This window comes from Carassius carassius, chromosome 27, assembly GCF_963082965.1.
Source record: "Carassius carassius chromosome 27, fCarCar2.1, whole genome shotgun sequence".
NCBI lineage: Eukaryota > Metazoa > Chordata > Actinopteri > Cypriniformes > Cyprinidae > Carassius > Carassius carassius.
In genome coordinates, this window is record NC_081781.1 from 23,465,567 (window position 1) to 23,487,395 (window position 21,829).

General features: G+C 37.6%; 1 protein-coding gene across 2 annotated transcripts; it reads left to right on the forward strand.

The window, feature by feature from the left end:
- Positions 1-1,365: 1,365 nt before the first annotated feature.
- LOC132107043 (T-cell activation Rho GTPase-activating protein-like) lies at positions 1,366-18,184 on the forward strand. Of its 2 annotated transcripts, XM_059513183.1 has the most exons (14): positions 1,366-1,468; positions 4,527-4,612; positions 4,920-5,090; positions 7,980-8,144; positions 11,774-11,815; positions 12,027-12,111; positions 12,318-12,368; positions 12,595-12,664; positions 12,947-13,095; positions 13,688-13,849; positions 13,981-14,090; positions 14,414-14,594; positions 14,954-15,062; positions 16,385-18,184. In XM_059513183.1, the coding sequence occupies exons 1-14, from the start codon at positions 1,421-1,423 to the stop codon at positions 17,578-17,580; spliced, it is 2,625 nt and encodes an 874-aa protein (XP_059369166.1). In that variant the 5' UTR covers positions 1,366-1,420; the 3' UTR covers positions 17,581-18,184. The 2 variants fall into 2 exon arrangements, with proteins under 2 accessions (XP_059369166.1, XP_059369167.1); XM_059513184.1 differs by lacking the exons at positions 1,366-1,468; positions 4,527-4,612; positions 4,920-5,090; positions 7,980-8,144 and having other exon boundaries at positions 11,554-11,815; positions 12,031-12,111.
- The last annotated feature ends 3,645 nt before the right edge of the window (positions 18,185-21,829 follow it).

A 21,829-nucleotide genomic window follows, 5' to 3' on the forward strand; every position in this document is an offset into this window, starting at 1 on the left:
GCAGTGGAAATGCAAACCAAGCCGTGATGAACCGAGTCGTACCACGCAGTGGAAAAGCATCATAAGTTGCCAGGCTTAAGGTATTTTAATCGTCACAGTTGTTGAGGATTGTGGTCTCTGAATGGTGGTGTTGGTTTAAACACCACTTCTGCAAATGGCTGCTTTAGAGTTCCCTGTAAGCTGTGTTTTCAATATTATTTCTGACAAAAGCTCTTTTACAGAAAATGGTCTTTCACATTCTTATATCTATATGTCAGACTGGCCAAGAGGTCTAAGATACCAGACTCATGGAATTTCATATTTTTCAGTTTTAGTGGTCTATGAATGGATGTGCATGTGTAAATTCCACTTCAGAAAAGAAAATTCATAAAGAATGACTGGATTATAATAAGAACATTGGGTTGTATTCCCTAAATGTGCATGCACACAAATTTGTAATATCATTATATGAATATTCTCTTGAAGAAATCATTATTTAACAATAACTTTTATAAAAAATAAATTTCTAAATAAATAAAAAACCAATTAAACCACACGTATGCAAAAATGGTGGCCTTTTGGTGTTAAAATGTTGCAGTGTGATTTGTAATGATCGTATAAGATTGCTGAAATCGCACAGTCTGTAGAAGGCATTAGACATTATGCTGACATAAACTTGTCAACTCTCATGACTTTTAGTAGACTGTCTGCTTAATATCTGCTCACACTTAATTGTGATGTCTCCTCAATAAACATTCTACTGACTACAGGTGCAGTGTGAATAGGTCTAAAGTGGACCATCAAAATAAAGTGTAACCTTAATATTTACATTTAGTCATTTAGCACACTTTTATTCAAAGTGACTTACAAATAAGGACAATGGAAGCAATTCAAATGGTAAATGGTACTTTTAAATAATTCAAAAGCAACTATAACTTCAAATGTCTCAACACACACAATTTGGTACACCTGCTTTAATTCTGTTTCTTTAAAGTGTAAATTTTCGTCACCAAACATAATTGGAAAAAATAACGATTGTTTTGTATATGCACACTCTGTCTCCTTTGGCTGTAACGTCAATTCAGGTGGGGTTTCCTTGTTGGGTGGGTTTAAATCACTATTATTCCCTTGTTGTGATTTTAAACCACAAGTGTTGTTCTTGTGAGAGCTGATCATCATTAGTTTGTAAACAGAGAGGCAGCAGGTTCAACTGTGTCAGGACAGCGGGCAGGTTTGGCCCAGGTCAAGCGGAACCGCTCTCTCCTCCCATTCGTCCTCCCTGGTCCTCCATTGTTCTCAGGCTCATTAGTTCCTGCTGAAGATGCCAGTCAAGAGCACCCAGTGTTCATTTTAAACTAGATCGCAAGCAGCGTGCGGAAACTGTTCCCAAACAGGACCTGAGACTCTGGACGTGGGCTGTGCTGTTGAAAGAGTGCTCAGGATGAGGAGGAGAGGAAGTTATGATGGCACCACTGCCCCCTTACAGCCAGTGAGTAGATACCCAATCTCTTGCATTGCTTTTAAAGCTACAAAGTTTATATTATATATATTGTATGACTATATCAGAAAGAAACTAATCAGAGACTACAGCTTCTCTGTCTCAAGTTTCACATCCAGAATTATGTAGATAGAATATTCCAAAAAATACAAATTACAGAATCTTTTGGTAACACTTCATTTAAGGTGTCCTTGTTACATGCTACATGGAATATGCTACATGTACTTAATATTATAATAACAATAAATGATGCACAATTACATGCAAGTAACCCTAAGCCAAACCCTAACCCTAAAGTAAGTACATTACAGTTAATTAATATTACTTGGTACTTAAATGTACACTGTAAGAACACCTTAAAATAAAGCTTAACCAGATTTTATTATGCAAGTTATATTAATTTTAATATGAACTATTATAGCATAATTAGATGTTTGTGTCATGCTTTATGCATGAAGTTTATGCTAGTTGTAGGCAATGTTTTAATTTGTATTAATATCTGGCAACCTTTTAAATAAAAATTTTAAAAGAAGCACTTAATAGCATGCTAATAAATGTTGTTACCTTTGCATGATTGTAACAGGAAGTGGTAACATACAAAGAAGATTTAACCGTTTAAATATTTATTTATTTATTTATTCATTTAGTAATTTAGATATTTTGTACTTATTGGCCGGTCAGAAAGTTCAGTCACCATATGGCTGCATTAGAAAGTGAAATAATATAAATATATGTGATTGGATATTGGATGATTGTTTAATATGAAAGTTTAGTTTTTAAACAACTAAATAAATGAATAAAAAGGTGACTTCTATGTCACCTACAGTAATAAAGTGGGATATTAACAGAGAAATCTGATGGCACAGAATTGACTTGGCTATGAATAAAGTGCCTATTTCTCCTTTTTGCAGCCAGAGTTCATTGCCAATCTCAGACAGACTGATAAATTGGCTCCATGCTATACAAATGACACGGTCTTGTTTTTCACTGGCTGCGTGAACAAGTGATCATTGTTTGGGGTCCCATAATTGCCCCAGAATGCAATAGTGCGTAAAAAGGTTCCAGGAAGGCTCTGTAATTATGCCATGTTGCATTAATATATCCTAAATAATTGATGCATGCTGTGCTTAAATAGTTTTGGCCTCTATAGTGGGACTCATGTCAAGTTTCTAAAACCCTGATGATACGTGAATATTAAACTAAAGGGAATGCTTCATTGTTCACATATATGAAAGCATAATTAATTATCTATGCAATGACAGTCTGCACAATCACTTTAGAAATGCATCTTCATTCTCCAACATGCTTGCTTTAGAAACCTCTTGAACGTGCTCTTTGTATTTCATAATGAATCGAGTAGGAAAATTGTCAAACAAATTAGCTGGCTTCGTAAGTAAATGCATAAATAAATATTTGATCTAACTCAATGTTAAAATAGCTTATCCACTTTAATACAGTGCCACAAAGGTGGTCCAATGTCAAATTAAGTCAAATTTATTTGTAAGAAATATAGCACATTTGAAGCAAATATTTATTAAAAAATAAATAAAGTAATATCAAAAGTATTATTAAACATTACTAGTGGTAAACTCAACCTATGTTTGTTTCTGCTCGGACACAAGTTACTCTGCTTCAGACTAGTTTATTAAAAATATAACACTGACTCACTCAAAAGATGACATTTATTAGCATTTTTCTGTGTGCAATAAGGCTCCAAAACAACTTTCTAAGAACACCTGCAGACTCATTTGTTGGCATTTTGTATGTCATCCAATGCCATTCAGGCATTTTTTTTATGTGACCTAGGGGACCAGATGCTTTTTCGAGGTCACTGTGTGTTCGAATTTAGCCTGACTGTCAATTAAGGAGCCAAATCGGTGAACATCAGTCACGAGTTTTGTGATGGAAAAAGAAAAGAAGGTGAAAGAGGAGGTTTAATTTTGCACAAAGTGTAAATGACCCTTGCTCAGATTAATGAACTTTTACAAACAAAGAGTGTAAAACCGTGTTCAGTCTGCGCCAACTCTGGTCCTAATAAGGGAACAGAATGTTCTGTCTCATTTTAGATGTTCAGAGGTTTACAAAAACTAATTTATTTGAAAAGAAACAATGAGACCCACACTTAAAAGATCAGAATTTAGGCCTGCTTCCTACACTAGAGCTCATTTATTCCTTAACCAACAGGAGGTGCACAAAACAAGCAGTTGTGTAAAGACTAAGAAGATGATTGCAGAATATTCAGAAACTGCTAATGAAAAACACTATATATACTGTATATGGATGACCCCTAAACATTCTTATGCTCTGAATCCCTGCTGAGTTAAAGACACTAAACCACAAAAGTGCTGAATTGTTCTTGTATTACTGCTGTGCATTCTGAAGTCTATTTAAGACTGTCTTTTATATTCTACTCTGATGCAGCAGTCTGCCTTTAAAGACATTAGCATACACATCTCTTAAAGGTCAGTATGTTTGTCTCTGCTGGCCTTAGTTACTATGGAAATGGGAACTGGAGCTGGCCATTTCCTGTCATGTATGCATTTATCCAAAGCGACTTACAGTACATTCAGGCTATCAATTTTTCCCTATCATGTGCATTTATCTTGCATTTGGAGTTTGTTCTCTTCGTTCATCCTTATAGTGTGTAGGACTTATTTGTACTATTTTGCCAAAGCATACACATAATATCCAAACATGCAGTGGCAGCTGTAATGCTGAAATAAAAAACCACAGTGACCCACATCTCCAATGGCACAAATCGCAGAGCGTAAAAACACAATGGCCACACCGTGAACTGCTTCCACCAAAACACAGACATGGCAGAGAAAGAAAAAACTACACAATAAAAAAATTAACAAAACAAACAGCCGTGCATGGCAGAAGTTAATAAACAAACTTCATTCTTTACACCAGTAGGTTTCAGTGTAAAATTCAGTACCACTGGGAAGATGATCCAGGGAAATGAAAAGCTTGTGTTAATGCGTAAAAGCATTTTTCTTAATTTTTTTTTTCAGATATTCACTAAGAAAGATTTTTTATTTCTATACAGCACCTGCGGGGTCTGGCTCAGAGGAGACGTTCTGCACCAAACCTGCTGCTGGGCAAAGCTTTAGGAATGACTTGGAGTCCAATAAGGTATGTTTTATCAAATAATATCTAGTGTTGTTCTTTTGTGAAATCTAATAATCTTTCAGTACAGACAGACCATGAGAACAACTCAAAAACTTTTAACTTGTGTGACACGTACAAACAATAACTCATGCTCCTCTTTCAGATTTTCCAAGTGCTATTGTTCATTGATTTTTTTTTTTTACAAAGTGCTTTTAAGCCAAAGCAACCACGCATTATTGGATTTTCCCAATTGAAATATTTTTCATTGATCTGTGGTCGCTCTGTAGTTTTTGAGTTGGTGGTTTATAGTGAGAACTTTTCTGGTCTTCAGGGAAGAAGCTCAGTGTCTGGTGGCGGTGGATCAGTGTCCCTTCGTGCTGGGATTGACCAGTGAGCACTCCGAGCTGATTCTGGATGAATGTGCTCAGCTGACCGAAGGACTAAAGACCAGAGACAGACACCTCTTCCTCCTCAGTGACGCCCTAGTCATCGCCAAGCTCAAGTGAGAATCGTGAACTCTGCTAATATGCATGCATAAAAATACTTTTACAAACTGAAAGTGTCCATAAACCATTCTGTTATATTTAAAGCTGCTTTCATTTTTTGATATGATTTGGGAATCACCTAGCAAAGATTTTTGATGGGATTCCCCCATAGTCTAGTTGAGGCTAAATTCATTATTTTGGGGACCTTTATTTACATTATATATCTTTTGAATTCTATATTCAACCTTTAAAATAATAAATGCAATGCAAATGAAACAACATGCAAATCATGTACCTTCTTTTATGTTTATTTATTTATTTTTTTAAATTGGCTGAAAGCTTTAGGTCTTATTGCTTTCATTATTTAATATTTATTTCATCTTTATGCTATGGGACTTGTGTTTTCACTGGTCAGCAGTTTGGTGTTTAAATGTGCTATGTAAATACAATTTCTTCCTATTAATTTCTGCAATTATTTACAGATAATTACCCCCAACCCACTCTTAAATGTAACCATAACATTAAATAGACAAGTTTTTATTATACAGTATGACTCCTTAATAAACAAATTCACAAATAAAGCAGGATTCTTTTATTGTTATATCATTATTTTTACCATGCCTTTAATACTGGGTCAAACTTTACCTGCATTGATTCACATGAACAGTAAACCTATTTAGTACAGGTCTTACAAAAAATAATAAAAAAGGTATAAGTACTTACCTGAAATGATATTTGACCCTGGAGCACAAAAACAGTCATAAGTAGCACAGATATATTTGTACCAATAGCCAATAATATATTGTATGGGTCAAAATTATCAATTTTTTTTATATGCCAAAAATAAATAATATTAGGATATTAAGTTAAGATCAGATTCCATGAAGATATTTTGTAAATTTCCTACCGTAAATCAAAACGTAATTTTTGATTAGTAATATGCATTGCTAAGAACTTCATTTGCACAACATTAAAAGCGATATTTCCTAAATATGCAACCTCAATATGCAACCTCTGATATCAGATATTCAAATAGTTGTATCTCAGCCAAATGTTGTCCTATCCTAACCAACCATGCGTCAATGGAAAGCTTATTTATTCATCTTTTTATAAGCGTATAAATCTAATGACTGCTTTTGTGCTCCAGGGTCATATGTGTTTTTATTCTAGTTTTAGAGAAGAATATATTTACGGAATTATATCTTAAATGCTGGGTATTTTGAGGTCAAATTTGATTCCTAAATGTATTTTTAAAAAGGAACAGAAAGCTGCAATGTGAATGTTCTCAGACACATGGCGCTGGCACGCTCTTGTTTTATTGTCATATGTAAACTCGGTGACCTTTATTTATGATTCATTCCTACACAGCAGGTTTGATTATATCTGTCATGCACACATAGTTCTTCTGGTGCTACAGAATGCTAATTTTTAAGTGAACTATCCCTGTAAAAATATTTTTCTACATCAAGAGTATTTTCATTTGGTAAATACATTTACCACGTCACTGGGGGCCCAGGTGTAGAGTAAAAGGCAGAAGTGTTGGATAAAAATGTAGGGTTAAGACTTTTAAAGATAACTGTCTTCTGTATCGGCTGTTTCCTTCCATATTGACTAGCTGTTTGACCTAAATGTGATAAAGTACAGAAATGATGCTTGGATGGTTCGCCTGTGAGTCACCACCCGTGTAAACCCATGCTGAAGGCACAAAAACATCAAATAAAAGGTCTTACATCATAACACAAAGAATGCACAAAGGGCTGAGCGACTTTGGTTTCTTGTGAATTTGTGTGATAATATTAATTTTCAGTTTTTCAGTTTTTGGAAAAGTGTCTCTTAGCCAACCTAATGAAATGAATGTGTCATTGAAATGGGGAAATCTAGCACTTCCTTCTTTTTCTAAATGTGGCATTTAAAGTAATGCTGGAGTTGCATTAGTTTCATTCATTATTTACTTTTAAGCAGCGGTTATACATAGAAATAAGTATAAAATAAACACTGTATGTAGTTTTATACCATCAAACTAAGTCTAATCTTCTGGTGGTGATGATGATGATGTTTAAGTTACATCAGGGCTAAAGGTCCCCAGTGAGGAAAAAGGCCATTTTGATTGTATCTTCTCCCACAGCAGTAAATGAATGACAACAAAAACAACTACACAACTTTACAGTTATGAAGTGTACTCACGGAGTTTACACATTTTTCGATATTCTGATTTAATCAAATGGAAAATGATGCCAAGCACACTTTTTTTCACCTCGGTCTCAAAAGATGTGATGGTTTCAAAGGTTTCAGTTTTGTTTTGAATGTGATTTAAATCAAGTTTTTTAGGTTACTACGTTGTTTGGGTCAAGGTCACAAAGGCAGATTTCAGAATAACTATAAGTAAGCAATAACATGTCATCATTTTTAGAGAATAGATTTGTTTTGAGATGTGCAAAGTTGTCACATAGTGACTGCTTCAATTCAAATACATTCAACCAAAGCTCAAGAACCAATGAGGTTTGTTCTCACACCATAAGCAAGTTTCCCATATTTGACTGATAAATATTTATGTGAAATAAGCCCGAAAATTAAACCTGTAAATAATAGTGATTGTGCCTCTTCAGAATACTTGGAATAAATCGGTCAGTTCATATGGATGTCATTTTATAATGTCTTTGATGAAAGCATCAAACTAATTTTACTGGATGCATCGACTTTCAATAGAGAAATGGAAATCTGTCAGGTTTTATTAATTTGTGTTCAAAATATGAATAAAAGGGGATTTGGAACAAAATGAGGGCTAATAACGGATGACAGAATGTTAATTTTTAAGTGAACTATCAGACGACTATGAACTATGCCAAATTTAATATACATGTGCCTGGAGATCATCACCATATTGCAAAACATTTCTGTGTTTACAGGTCAAATGCAAGTTACAGACTGAAACACAGGATTGATCTGAAGGACCTGTGGGTGTGCGGCTTTGAAAATGGTGACGACGAGGCAGAGGACGAAGATACAGATGTTGATCTAAGAACATCTATCGTATTGGCTTGGTCTGTTTATCTTAGCTTGGCCTCGTTCTGGTGAGGATCAATTTGTTTTCATTTTTTATTTTTTGAAAAACAGTGCAGGTTTGGAACTAAGCTTTGCAAGTCAATAGATCTCCAGAAGTATTACTGAACACTCATGAGTGTGTTCACACGATCATGTAACAAACAGAAGAGCATGTGGGTAGTCTGTGGGCATGCTGCTGTCACTGAAACTAGGTTGCTTGCCAAAGACATATGTAGCCAGGATGCTACTGTTAGCGTATGACGGCAAAGCACAGGGCAATTAGAGCAGGTGTATAAGGTCTTTGTGTAGTCATTGCGAGATAGTGAGTAGGTGTTCTTCGTAGCCTCTTTTGAAAGTGTTGCATGTAGGTGTTTTCACAGGTGATGGTAGCTGGTTGCAACACTGAAGAGCAAATTGTTACACAAAGTTTGGCTGACTTGAACTAGTGGAACCCATTAATGTAATAAACTATGAAATCAGAAATAGCATATCATTCACACTGGTTTGGCACAGCATCAATATGTGGTTTTAGGGAGAAGCCATTAAAGGGAAGTTCGTGATGATCGTCCACCAGCATTTAAATGGCAGATATTTTAACAGGAATCGTGAAGTTCAGCTGTGTATTCAGTCACATGATTTAAAAACCAACAGAGACTTTCCAATAATGCCGCAATACTTAATAGGAATCAAGGCAATGAGACAGAAGAGAAAGAAGAACCTTTTAATCTACTTAAAGGTGCTTGGCACTAGTTACATTGAATACACACTCGTTGTGTACTTCATATGTGTCACCGTTCAGTTCTGTTTTAATCTTGTGACCTAGTTCTTCTTGAGCTCCTGTCTTTGAGTTAACTTTTTGTAGATTACCCCCTGTGTATATAGCCCTCCGTTTACCTCATCCTTGGTTCTGTCTCGTCGCTGCTTTGGTTTTTGTGTACAGTAATTTATTCTTCGTGTTGTCTGTGTGGCTACACTTCACCGCGTGTCAGAAGACCGAACCATACCTAATATTAAAAATAGATGCTCCATCGCTGCCATCAACACGCCACCACCCAGTTTGGGACTTCAGGGAGATGCGGTGGTGGTATTCTTTTTTCAGAATGGCTGATGATTGGAGGACAACATTGAGGAGTTTCTGGACACCTGCCACCTTGGCCGCTGCAATGAGGTCTGTTTGATGGAGGGATTTTGTTAAAGGCTAGAAGACGACATTTTCTTCGTCATGCCCCGGGGAGATCTGTGCTGGACTTTAAAGAGCTACATCAACTTTGCCCTGTTGATGAAAGGATATGAATTCATGGTCCGCGACGTGGATGTCAAGGATTTCATCAGCATCCAGCCTCACCACGCAGACTTTTCACGGCGTTGCTCAGAGCCCAGCCTGCTATCATTCCCACGCAACACAGATCGGAAAGCCTGAGCCCACCGCAGACACGAAGCCAGAGCTGGTCACATTTAATAAGCCAGATAAGGAGACTGATCTATACAACACCACAGAGCCCAAGCCCAACGTTAGGTCTGACCAGGTGTGGGAGCCCGCTACATTGATCATGCCTGTGGGAAAATTAGTGGAGTATGAAGGCATGGAGGAAAGCCCCGCCCACATTCATACCACTGAGGATGAGTTGTCGCTGGCTTCTGGAGATCTGTTGGAATGATTAAATCCTCTCTTCCTTCTTGTTCTGTCTGGCTATCTTCTTTGCTTGCGCCATCCAGCTCTTGCCTTCAGTCTTCGCTTTTTCCTTCCTACCTCAAATCTCCTGTCTTCCTGCTGGTTCTGTCCAGCCCTAAATCTTTGGTTTCTCTGCTGGTACCATATGGCGGAAAATTTTCTGTGTTTTCTATTTGTCCCTCCAGCCCTGACCCTCCTATATCCCTCAAACTCCCGCCAATCCTCCCTATCCCACCTTCGCTGTCTAGTCCTTCTGGTCTAGGACTTCTATTGTCTGTCACTTCTCCTGTTGACTCTTTCTCTCATCCCATCATGTCTACCATAGCCTGCTACCCTACCTGCTCTTCATCGTCCCTCAGGGACCACTTTGGGCAAGCATCCAACTACCTCCACCTTCTATGCCAGCCAAGTACTCAGTTCTGTCTCTGCTGCCACCTGTCATCCTCTCAGCTCACCCTCAGCCAGCCAAATTATGTGGGTATGCATCAGGTCTTCCAGTCACCAGCTCCGCGTAGACATGAGGACCCGGTTTCTTCCTCTAGCTACTGGATCCCTGACTCCACCTCAGCTCTTCGACCCTCAGCTCTGCCTTGGTTCCTAGCTCCCTGGTCTATACTGTGGTCTGCCACGCCCCAGGCTCCACCGAGCTTCCTCGTACCTCTCGTTTCACCCCGATCAGTTGTCGACCATCCACCACCTTAGGATTACACTCTTCCGGCTTTACCTCATCCCTCCATCTCTCTGGCTCTGTCAGGCTCCTCCTTCTGTCTGGGTCCACCTTCATCCTAAGTTGCTCTGGCTCAACCATGTTCTTCTTGAGTCACATCTTTACCTTGGTCACCAGAGCCTGCTGCTCCACATTGACCCTCCAAATCCTCTGCATGGACCCAGGCTCTGCGTCTTGTCAGCTTTAACTGGGTCTCCATGGTCACCATCATTGCTGGAGTTAGAATTTTTGTTATTACACTGTTTATATAGAGCCCTCTGTTTTCCTCATCTTTGGTATGGTCTCATCGCTACTTTGGTGTTTGCGTACAGTAATGGTTATTAAAGCATTTAAATTTTCTTTTATCCCTTTAAGTCTACCAAAATTCTGTACACTTTCATGACTATTTCTTATCACGCTTTTAAAAAGTGCACGTTTTAATGTCAAATTACTTTTGTTTACTTTGAAGTATATTTTGAATTATGTTTTATAGTAATTTGTTGTGATTTTAAAAAGGACCCTTAATATGATGTGTTCATGATTATAATTTGAACTATATTACATTTAAAGTAATTTTAAATGTAATTAAAAATTTAATATTTCATTGTAGAAGTAATTATTAAATTAAATATAAATATGTTATTGAGTAAACTCAGAAGTTCAAGGAAGCAAAAAGGTTAAGTTCAGCTTATTGCATTTAATGAACTATAATACATTATTTTTCTGCAAAGGACATGCAATTAAGTGTTCGAAAACATTACGTTCCGTTTGCGCACCTGTCAGATATCACTAAAATAATTGTTCTGAGAAATCACACTGGTGTCTATGGAAACTGCTAGGCTCTTTAACAGCAATAAGTTTTGTTATTTCACAACACAAATATTCAGTAGATAACTCTGAATGTGAAAGTATGAAACAAGTGGTGAGAAAGCCATAAAAAATATAAAAAATATTTTCTGCATAAACGATCCAGGTTTCATACTATTCCAAAAATTCAAATGTTTACACACATTTCACAGTCGCCCCATCCTATGTGTCTTATGAGGCCTAACCTACCTTGCACCAAACTTTCCGCTTGTTGCCAAGCCACACTCTGAAATGAGGAAGTGGTATCTGTAGCTGTGATGCTGCTTCCTGCCCTCATGACTCACCGAGACTTTCCTGCCCTTTTTGTTGTAAAGAGGTCGAGAGAGTGTGGCCTCTTCATATTCACAACATATTCACGCGGACTGCACTCTCTGTGGATAACTTTTCACGCCATGCTGTTCTCTCACTTGCAGTTTGCCTGAGCTAAAGGACCACTGGCTGGATACTCTACACAGGTGAGGTGTCATTTATAAATGCATAAGTGGAGCATAATAATTATTCTATTCTTATACCTGCTAAGCTTAAAATACGACTAATACAAGAGGATTTAGACTTTTGAGTTAAGTACATATGCTTACTGGCTGAGTTTTCATGAAATGTTCTGATGTAAGTCACTATATATGTGTCGCATAACAAAAAAGGCTGCAATTTCAAATGTCATGACAGAAAGACTGCAGAGGCAAGATCGAGAGCAGGCAGCACTTCTCCACCGCCCAGCATCCTCATGAAGGTGCTGAATGGCAATACCACGGTACGCGATTCTGATTCGTTAACTTTAGTGATCAGCTTTCCAAAAGTCAGAACGCATAAATGCTTGGAATGGGATATTTTTCCTCTGTGGCTTTTATCTCAGATTACGTAAGTGCTCTGCCCTGGTCTGTGTATGGAAATATCGTTTGGGTCTCACAGTACAGATACTGAACTGACATTAGTTTTCTGTCTTTCTCTGTCTTGCAGAATAAAACTCTAAGTGGAGTTGGGATGGACTCTGCAGAGTTGCCTTTTGATGTGAGCACTCAATAGTTCTCATTTTCATCAATTCATATTAGATTTACACTCTTTACAAACAACAAATTACTTCCAATGACGTGAAAATGGCTGCAGCAACAAAACTAAGGATGCTAAAATGAATGAGAAAGTCTTCCATAGTTTTGACAGTGTGCCATGTGTGTAATTTGAAGTCACACCCTACTACTACTTCATGTCCTCATGACAAACATGTGCCTGTTCCCAGGGCAACGCCAAAATCTCCACCCTCTCGAAGCAGTTTCATAACCAAGAGGCACATGCACAGCAGCCTATTGGTGAGTTTAAACTAGTCAAAATGGCTGTCCGAAATCACGTTGGGTTGCATGCCCGCCAGAAAAAAAAACAAAAAAAACTAAACAGTGAAACTAAGTGGGAGTGAAAAAAAAAACACATAGTGCAAGAAAACAAAGGTGTGAAAAACTAAGTTCTGAAGACTAAGTTGACCATCACTGCTTCACTCTAGTAATAAATCTTAAATTGAATTGTCTTTTTGGTCAACTCAACAAAAGTAAAAATCATTTGAAGCATTACTAATAATTTACTTTTTTTGGCCTCAGGAGAAAATGGAGGCAAAAGGCACTTTTTCTTCAAGCTGAAGAGAAGCTCCACCAGCCCAAGTGTACCTGCTCATCCTGAGTCCAGTGCAAAGAGCTTGCTGTTTGGAAGACATCTCCAAGATGACACCACACTTCCAAAACCAATTACTGTACGTCAGTGTATTGTATATATGTATTATTGTTTACTTCATGATTTGATGAAGACGACACACACACACACACACACAAACCGATATATATATATTAGTCCAAGAACAAGAATCTGTCTACAAAAAAATCTGCATGACCGATCCAATCAGTACAGTAGCACATGTAATGATTCTATTTATAGGCATCTTGAAGTTTCTAGCTAACCTTATCCAGACCTCAATCAGAAGTGTTTAAGATAATTTTGATTAAAGACAAAAACATGGCCAAAACTACAGCAGGTTAAGTAGTTTTTGCAGAATCACTCAAAATCCTTTCCAAACAGAGCTTGGAAACTAATGGTATGCAAAAAAGTGAAGCTGCCTTGATGCCATTCGAAAAGGAAAATAATTTCAGACATGTAGTGAGTCATTTTGATGATAGATTATGAGGACATGCATTTTTTCTTTTTCTTTGGTTGTAACATACACTGATGAATCATGCACAGGACCAGGAATGTGTATTTAAGAAATAAACAGGGATTCCGACTTTCATCTTTAAGTCGGTGGAAGATTCCTATTCCTCAAACTTCTCATGTTTTTGGTCCTCCAACAGGAAATACTCCTGTTGCTGTTCAGGAAGGGTCCATTTACTGAGGGTGTCTTCAGAGTCTCGTGCAACAGCAAAAACCTGAATGCTCTCAAAGATCAGCTGAACTCTGGAGCCCAGGTGGACATGGAAGCCCTGCCTGTGACGCTCCTGGTTGGATTGTTGAAGGTGAATAATACTCTGTTTACAGTAGGCTTAGCTTGTTCCTGTATAATGTATGTCTCATGTCAACACCCCTTTTTCCATTCTGACGTGTCTGTGAAACAATGAATCATTTCTTTATTTTTGTGTTCTGATAGATTTTTCTGAAGGAACTCCCTGGAGGCCTGCTGGTATTTGAGCACTATGAAAGCTGGATCAGTGCTCTAGAGAGGGAAAGGACAGAGGATGCTCAAAGAGAGCTGAGAAGGTGAGTAGTACAATCTTGTGACCTATCAATAAACTCACTGTAGATTAAGAGTGAATAGGAGAGAGAAACTTGCAGCATATGTGGGAGCTATTAAAAAGTCCCTTGCAATGCAAGGTGGTAAATATGGGGCTTTTCTGTGGACTTTCTATGTACTCTTCAGAAATTTGAAAATAGGGAAATTAGAAGCTGAAGTCTGACCACTAAATGTCAGAAGGACAGTTCTGTTTTTGTTCTTCCTCCCTCGTCAAAAAATAAATAAATAAATGGAAGGAGCAGTTAATAGAAAAAAACCTAACTGTTTTCCCTTTGTTCTCCACTCTCAGAATGGCAGAGAAGTTGCCCAAAGCAAACAGTCTCCTCCTGCAGCACCTGCTCTGCCTGTTTTACCACATCAGTCAACATTCAGAAACCAACAAAATGGATGCCAAGAACCTGGCAGTGTGCATTGCTCCAACATTGCTGCATCGTGACAGCCAGCCACTAGACAGGGATGATGTAGCGAAGGTCAGCCACTTAGACCTTTTTATAAGAAACTTTGAAATGATAATCTGTTATGTCATGAAATTATTTTTTTCTTTTATTTTTTAAAGCCTACAGCATTAAACTTAGTGTGGATCAATGTCTGAGCAAGACTGTATGTCAGAAGTCTCAGTAATGTGTGTTTTTTTTTTTTTTGAGACACCTCTGCAGTCTTGTTTTGACTAATCAGTCGATTTAAGACACACTGTCATATGCACAATGTGGTTTTAGATGCATAGAAACCACAACACCAAAAGTACTGTGACACTGGGTTGCATACAAAACTCAATACATTAAAGTATATGAAATAGACATTAATGTTTTTCTATTGTGTTTTTATTAAGGCCACAAATCTTATCCAGTTCCTAATTGAAAACTGCTGTGAGGTATTTGGAAATGCTATCCTGAAGCTTTTTGGGGATTTAGAGGATCAGGAGTCCATTGAAAAATCAGGTAAATAACTATCATTTATAACTATAAAAAAACCTCTATGTACCATTTACGAACCATTTCTGAGACCATTTTACTTCCCAATATGTTTCCTTAACATCTTCCCAATCAAGAGCTCCATTTATGATTTTGAGGTTGACCGCAATCTCAAGTCTTAACAGGATGTCTGACGATAATACTTTTGCATGGACAAAAATGGCCTTAAAGCAGATGTTTCTGCACCCCTAGTGTGGCCAAATTGAATTGCATTATCCCAGTCACTGTTAGAAAGTCCAGTTTAAGCTGTTATCTCTGTTTTGGAACATGACAGTTGGTCTAATTGGTCTGGCCATTAGCTATTGCAAGCTTAGCAGAAGTTAGTTTATCAGCTACTTTGTTCTGAAAAGCTTGACCACCTAGAGCTGGTATTAGGGTTGGGCGATGTCTACAAATTTGGCATCGGACGAGGTCTACAGTGAAACATTGTGATGGACGATGACATCGGTTGGGGTTTGCTTGAAGCGTGAATCCTTATAAGGGAAAACAAATAACATTCCTAACACCACGTCTACACAAGATGCAACGCGACAAAATACTATAGAACCACTGATCTATAATAGAGATTCATTATATATAGAACTCTGTATAATCAGTGATGATGTCTACACTGGATGTGGCGTGGCATGATACCACAAATCCCTGACAGTAAACTGCTGCTGCGTTTATGTTTATGACGTGCTGACATCTGATGAAGCATGGCACCAAACGTCTTGTCCATTGTAGACAGTGTGAAGGAAAGATGACTGAGGAAGATGGCAAATGATTTGCAGATCCTCAGTACCACTAACAAACATATAATCTTGTAAAATATGTGGTAAGGAACGTTACTGCCTCTCCATAGTATAAACAGAGTATGTGTGATCGCCAATCTCGAAAGTGATAGTGAAACTAAAAAGTGATTGTGCATTCAAAAAGGGAGTGGGGAGTGGATCACGATGCTGGCGCAACATCATGATGCCTATCAGCCATGGACGATGGACGATGGCATGTCTATCGGCCTAACCCTAGCTGGTATGACAAACCATTAGCTGGTTTGTTGCTGATCCATGAAGTTTACCAGTTTAAACAAGCTAATGATCAGCTTGGATCAGCTAAAGGCCATTTAATTAACATGTTAGACCATCTAACAGGGTAAAGTCTTGAATTTACCAATAGCAACACCAATAGTCTAGTACCAACTTCATGCCATTGGTTGAGCAAAGGTTGCTGTGTTGGGCTGGCCGGGGTATTGTATTTATTGCATGGCAAAGCCACCTAGACCTTTAACTTTGATTTATTTTCTACAGATTCAGCCTCCCTGATGTCCCCTGATATCTCTTTTGATGTCCACCAGCATGACTCGGCGTATGACAGCACAGATCAAGATGTCGATTGTGATTGTGTAGAAGCTGAGAGCCGGTCTCAGGAGGACAACATGATGCCACATGGGAGCCCAGGTCTATGCAAACTAGAACGCTCTGACATTCACTCTTGTTCCTCTGAAGCTATATTTGATACTTTCACAAATCCCTTCAATCGGCGATGCTCTGAGCCCTCCATTTTTCCTTCTGCCCCCATGACGGGTTTAAGAGAGCTTGCCCGTAGCCATGACAACTTTTCGACAGAGAAGGAAGACTTTGACGACCAACCACTCAAGAAGCAGAACTCGGATGACTCTTTCTTGCATCCCAACCGCTGTGAGAACAGAAGATCCCAGATGGCCAAGACTTTGAACATAGACTTGCCAATTAGTGTGTCTTCTCCAGCATCCAAGGCTGGTTCCTGTCCATCATTCTGTTCCTCAGATAGCACTTCCTCAAATCTCTCAGAGCAATCAATAACCACATCACCCCAGCCATCCCCTTCAAGCCCCCGCAAGTCTACTAGGCATTCATCCTTTATGATTAAACCTAGACTTAGCAATGCCCAAGGAGACCTGGAAGTGACCCGACGATCCCTTTCAATGAGGGCCAAAAGCCTTGGAAACTTTACGTTTAACAGAGGCAGTCTGAAGAAAGGAGATTCCCAGAAGGAAGTGGTCTTCCCATGTGAAACTCTCCAAGAGGACTCACAAAATGAGACGGAGAACATCGATGAGCTTGCTCGGCGTCGAAGGCCTCTCTCAGCCATCGAGGTCTTCCAACATGTGGATAGTCGTATGCCATGCAGCCCCCCATCCTATGAGCAGGCGCTGCAGACTGGAGCACAACCAGCCCCTCCGCAGTACAGGGCCATGACGGTCCAACACGCCCGAGAGCTTGGGAGGAAATCTCGACCCATATCCATGAACGACTGCCTGCTGGACCATTACAAAGTTAACGAACCCACAGAATACAAAGAAACATTCACAGAAAGCATTCAATTAGAAGAACCACAGCCAGTGCCGTTCCGGCAGAGGGCCATGTCTGAGTCAGTGTCCCAGTTGAGACATGAACAAGTGTCCCGCAGGTGTAGTCAGCCTGTGTTTGAGGAGTTCTCCTATGCAAAGGAATCTTATGTGTGAGTGTTTCTTTCTCAATTGCAATACTGAACTCTTGCTAAGATTTAAAGACGAAGTGTGTAATTTTTTTTTGATTAGCATCACCAAGTGAAACTGCAAAAACAATGATTGTTTTCAAACAGGTTTCCCGAACACTCCACCCACTTACTTAATTGATTAAACCATTTTTGCTTTGTTGGGCTGGACAGAATGATTAACCAAGCAGAGTAATGTTTTTATAGTGCCACAATGTTTACACTTTTCAGATCAATCAACCCATAAAATGGCTTGCATAGTTACATTAAGCAATGATAGGAGAATGCATTTTAACATAGAAAATTGCACACTTCAGCTTTAAAATAACATGCAACTATTAAGCTGTTTAATTTAGTGACACATAGAATTCAGTGTGTTACAGCCATTTCATATGCTAATATTGAATCATTTTTAAACTTTTGCCAGTATAAAGCTATGTAAATAGACAGTTAAAATAATTAATTTGTATTATATAGTAAAATAGTTGGTGGTAACTGAAGAATTTTGTAGTAAGAATGTACAGCTGTGAATTACTTGATTTCTGTATTATTTCTACTCTTTATTTCACTACAATAAAGAATCTTAGAGGTCATGTTGTCATCCCTGACAGTCTCAAAAAGTTGTTGCGTCTTATAAAGTTTAGATTACTTTCATGTTGTTCCAAGTGAATAATGAGCTGGTGGCCTCACAATTTCCTCACAATCATAATGATTGGTAACTATATTTCATTTTTTTTTAAAGTGTTATAAATATAATATCATCAAAAAAGTAGTTCATCTTACCTTTGCTTAATATATTCAAGTCTTCTTTGTGTGATGAACAGAATGATATTCTCATAAAATTGGAAATTGCTCAAGTTTATGATACTTTTATTAATGATACTATTGTTAATTCTTGTGATAATTTGTGTATGTGGCGTGGATAAAATTCTAAAACTTTCTACAAGAAGAAAGGTGTACTTTTTGTGGTTAGAATCACATGAGATTGAGTTAAAAGATGACAATTTATTTTTTTATTTGAAATATTCCTTGTTCCTATGGGACACCAAGTTAAAAGAGGTTATGAGTACTTTCATACATATGGCATTTTGAACAGTACTGTCCCCCATGCTTGGCAACGGGTTGCATAACATGCAGAACAAAATGTCATTGAGAACAACATGTTCTGCATTAAAGAGGAAGTCAGCGATCATGTGGACTGATTTGGTTTTTCTCTGAATTTGGTCTGTCGTCTCACTTGTCTATAGATATATGCCCTATTTCCTCCTCTATCAGCCTTACTAAGAAATAGACTGCAGTGTGTCAAATGTTAGTGAGCATGGTTTCTTTAGCGCATTGCGCACACATTAACATTAGTCTGTAAATGGATAATGTGGGTACATTTTCTCAAGATCCTTATCAAAGCACCGAATGTACTAATGCTCTGATCAGCCTCTTAGATGTCTGAAACGTGCACATATATGCAGCCATTAAAGGAGAACTTCACCTTAAAATAAAACTTTATTTACTCACCCGCATGCTGTTCCAAAATTGTATGCAGTTACGTATTATTCCTGTGAACACAAAAATAGATTTATTTTATAAAAATCATTATGACTCAGTTGCCATTTAATAACAAGACCATTATCTACTACATGGTTTGCATTATTATATAATATACAGTCTTTTTTTTATTTTTTTATTCATGAATCAGAATCAGCAAGTGAAGTAAACATTTTGTGACATATTTGTAAAGTGAAAATGCCAAGCAGGTTAAGGATTTCTCCATAATTGTCCATAACATGGCAGTGCAATCCAGTAAACATTCATTAACAGAGACAAAACCACTGATAAATGTTACATAATGAATCTGTGAATGCTAACGTGTTCATGCACAGTCTCTTAGTTACATAACACAGTCTCCCTCTGTTGCCATTGCGGTGTCCATTATACATTGATAAATAGGCGCTTTATGCAATGAATGTTTTAATGCTTAAAGTTAAATTAACAACCAATTAGTGACTATTCAGTGACACGAGTATTGGATTACTAAGAAGTCTAAATAGGGAACAATGATACGGAATTTCTTAAACAAAGCACACAAAACCAATGACATAGTCTGAAAAGGCAAACGTTAAAAGTAATTACGATGACTGAAAAAGGATGCTCTAAAAATAAAATGAATGACAGGGTTGCACACAAGTTCAAATGCAACAGATCGCACATGCAAGGAATTATGTAATGTGATAAAACAGGACAAGTATGCATATTCAATATTAAGCAAGAAATGTTTGTAATGGAGGGAGCACCAGTCATTGTTATGAGAGTGACATCAAAAATATAGAAATATATGTAATGTTTTAGCGTGCAACCAACAGGAACCCCCAATACTGTGAGATCTGCTGAAGTTATCAAGTTGAGGTTAGCCTTGATGGCTCAGTTCCTCTCAATATAGCAAAGAGAGTTCCTTAAAGAAATCGTTCACTAAACATTGACATTTTTATCGTTATTTATGGACCTGTTGCTACAGCACCATATTCTATAATTGATAATTTTGCACACTATGAACTAATTTCATACAATTTTGGGTGAACAAATCATGTAGATGACAGAAAATAGTGTGACAGAAAATATGTAAATACAAATAACGTAATTGACATAAATTACATTTTACAAGACACAAAATATATTGCACACTGTATAATATAAAAGTGTTTTTCAATCTCCTGATAGTACTAATTCTGACTATTTGGAAATGTACATATTGATCAAAAATCGGAAAGTTGTTTATTTTTTGATTCCCTTTTTCTCAGATCCATGAAATTGACAAAAATAAAATGTTGTATTATGCATGCCAGGCCAGTAGTTGGCGACGTCACTTTGTAAAGAAACACTTTGTGTCTTCACACACGTATGATTTCACTGTTTTCATTAATTTGCAGGGGTGTTTTATTAACTATTTTCAGGTCCCTCAATGCCTTCGTCCTCTAAATGAATAGGCAAAATGCTTACAAAGCTTTCCATTTTTATTTGAAAACTGTGTCGTGTAATTAAATGTACCCTTAGAAATCATTTTTCCATTGAGTTGTTCTGGGCATCTCTGTGCGTCTGCTGTGCGATGCCTGTTCAGTGACAAATGTTTGGCATGTTGAATCATGACCACAGTTTTGTTTATTATAAGAGCTCATCACTAGAGTATATTTGCAGTGTCTAAATGATTTCTGTTGACATCGGTCTCCTGTTTTTTTTTTTTTATTTCAGGCTGAAAACCCAAAACCACTTCCTTGCGTCACAAATTTCAACTTCTTAATTCAAAAATAAACGTTCTTATTTGATTTAGGGAGTGTAAGAATACTGCTATACCGTGTGAGTTAAAATACCCATGACAATATATTTTAAGGTTTTAAAAATAAATGCTCTGAATGTATTAAAGACACCCAAGGCACACGAGTGAAAGTGCCCCAGATATTACAGTGCAAGCTCTTCATCTAGGGAACAAACTGAAGGCTTTTGAGCCCAACAATTTGCTGCAACATTAAAGACAATAGTTTTTGTCTATTTAGTGCACCTTTTCTAAGTAGTGCATTGGTAGGCTACATTTCTGATGATGTTTGCTATATTATAAAAACGGTATGTGTGACGTGTGTCATTTCAGATTGTGTGCAGCTCCTCTATTTAGTTTTGATCACAACAGGCAGAAACATGCATCAGTTTACCTGTCTCCCCCTACTGGTTGTTAAGATGTTTTACACTAAAGATTTATTACACTAAAGACATTAGCAAGCATTTATAATTAGTTTTTATTTAAATGCATATTTATGTGGAACATTCCACAGACTTGATTTTTATACTGTACTGTATTTTCTATCCCTTCTATCACCCTTACTCCAACCCTTAAATCTTCATTTGATAATATAGAGAATACCAGGTACTCTCTCTCTCTCTCTCTCTCTCTCTCTCTCTCTCACACACACACACACACACACACACACACACACACACACACACAATAATGGCACCAAACTTGCACACAACTGCTTTGTGATTCTTCACTGAGGAGTTTAAAACAAGATTCAGTTTAGGTGTGATTTATTTAATCATATGCACATTTATATCATTGTTTCATTCAAAAATCATTGTTTTTTATGTTATGACAATTTTTTTAATGAATTTTAAATCACTGAATCACTGTGCAAACAGTGATTAACAATCATTAATCTGAAGGGGGGAGTTGGTAGGGTCATCTAAATCTCAACTGA

Coding starts and splice junctions, on each gene's coding strand:
- LOC132107043 (XM_059513183.1), top strand. CDS start 1,421: ATGAGGAGGAGAGGAAGTTATGATGGCACCACTGCCCCCTTACAGCCA. Junction 12,369..12,594: donor CTGCAGAGTTGCCTTTTGAT/GTGAGCACTCAA, acceptor GCCTGTTCCCAG/GGCAACGCCAAAATCTCCAC. Junction 13,850..13,980: donor TCCTGGTTGGATTGTTGAAG/GTGAATAATACT, acceptor GTGTTCTGATAG/ATTTTTCTGAAGGAACTCCC.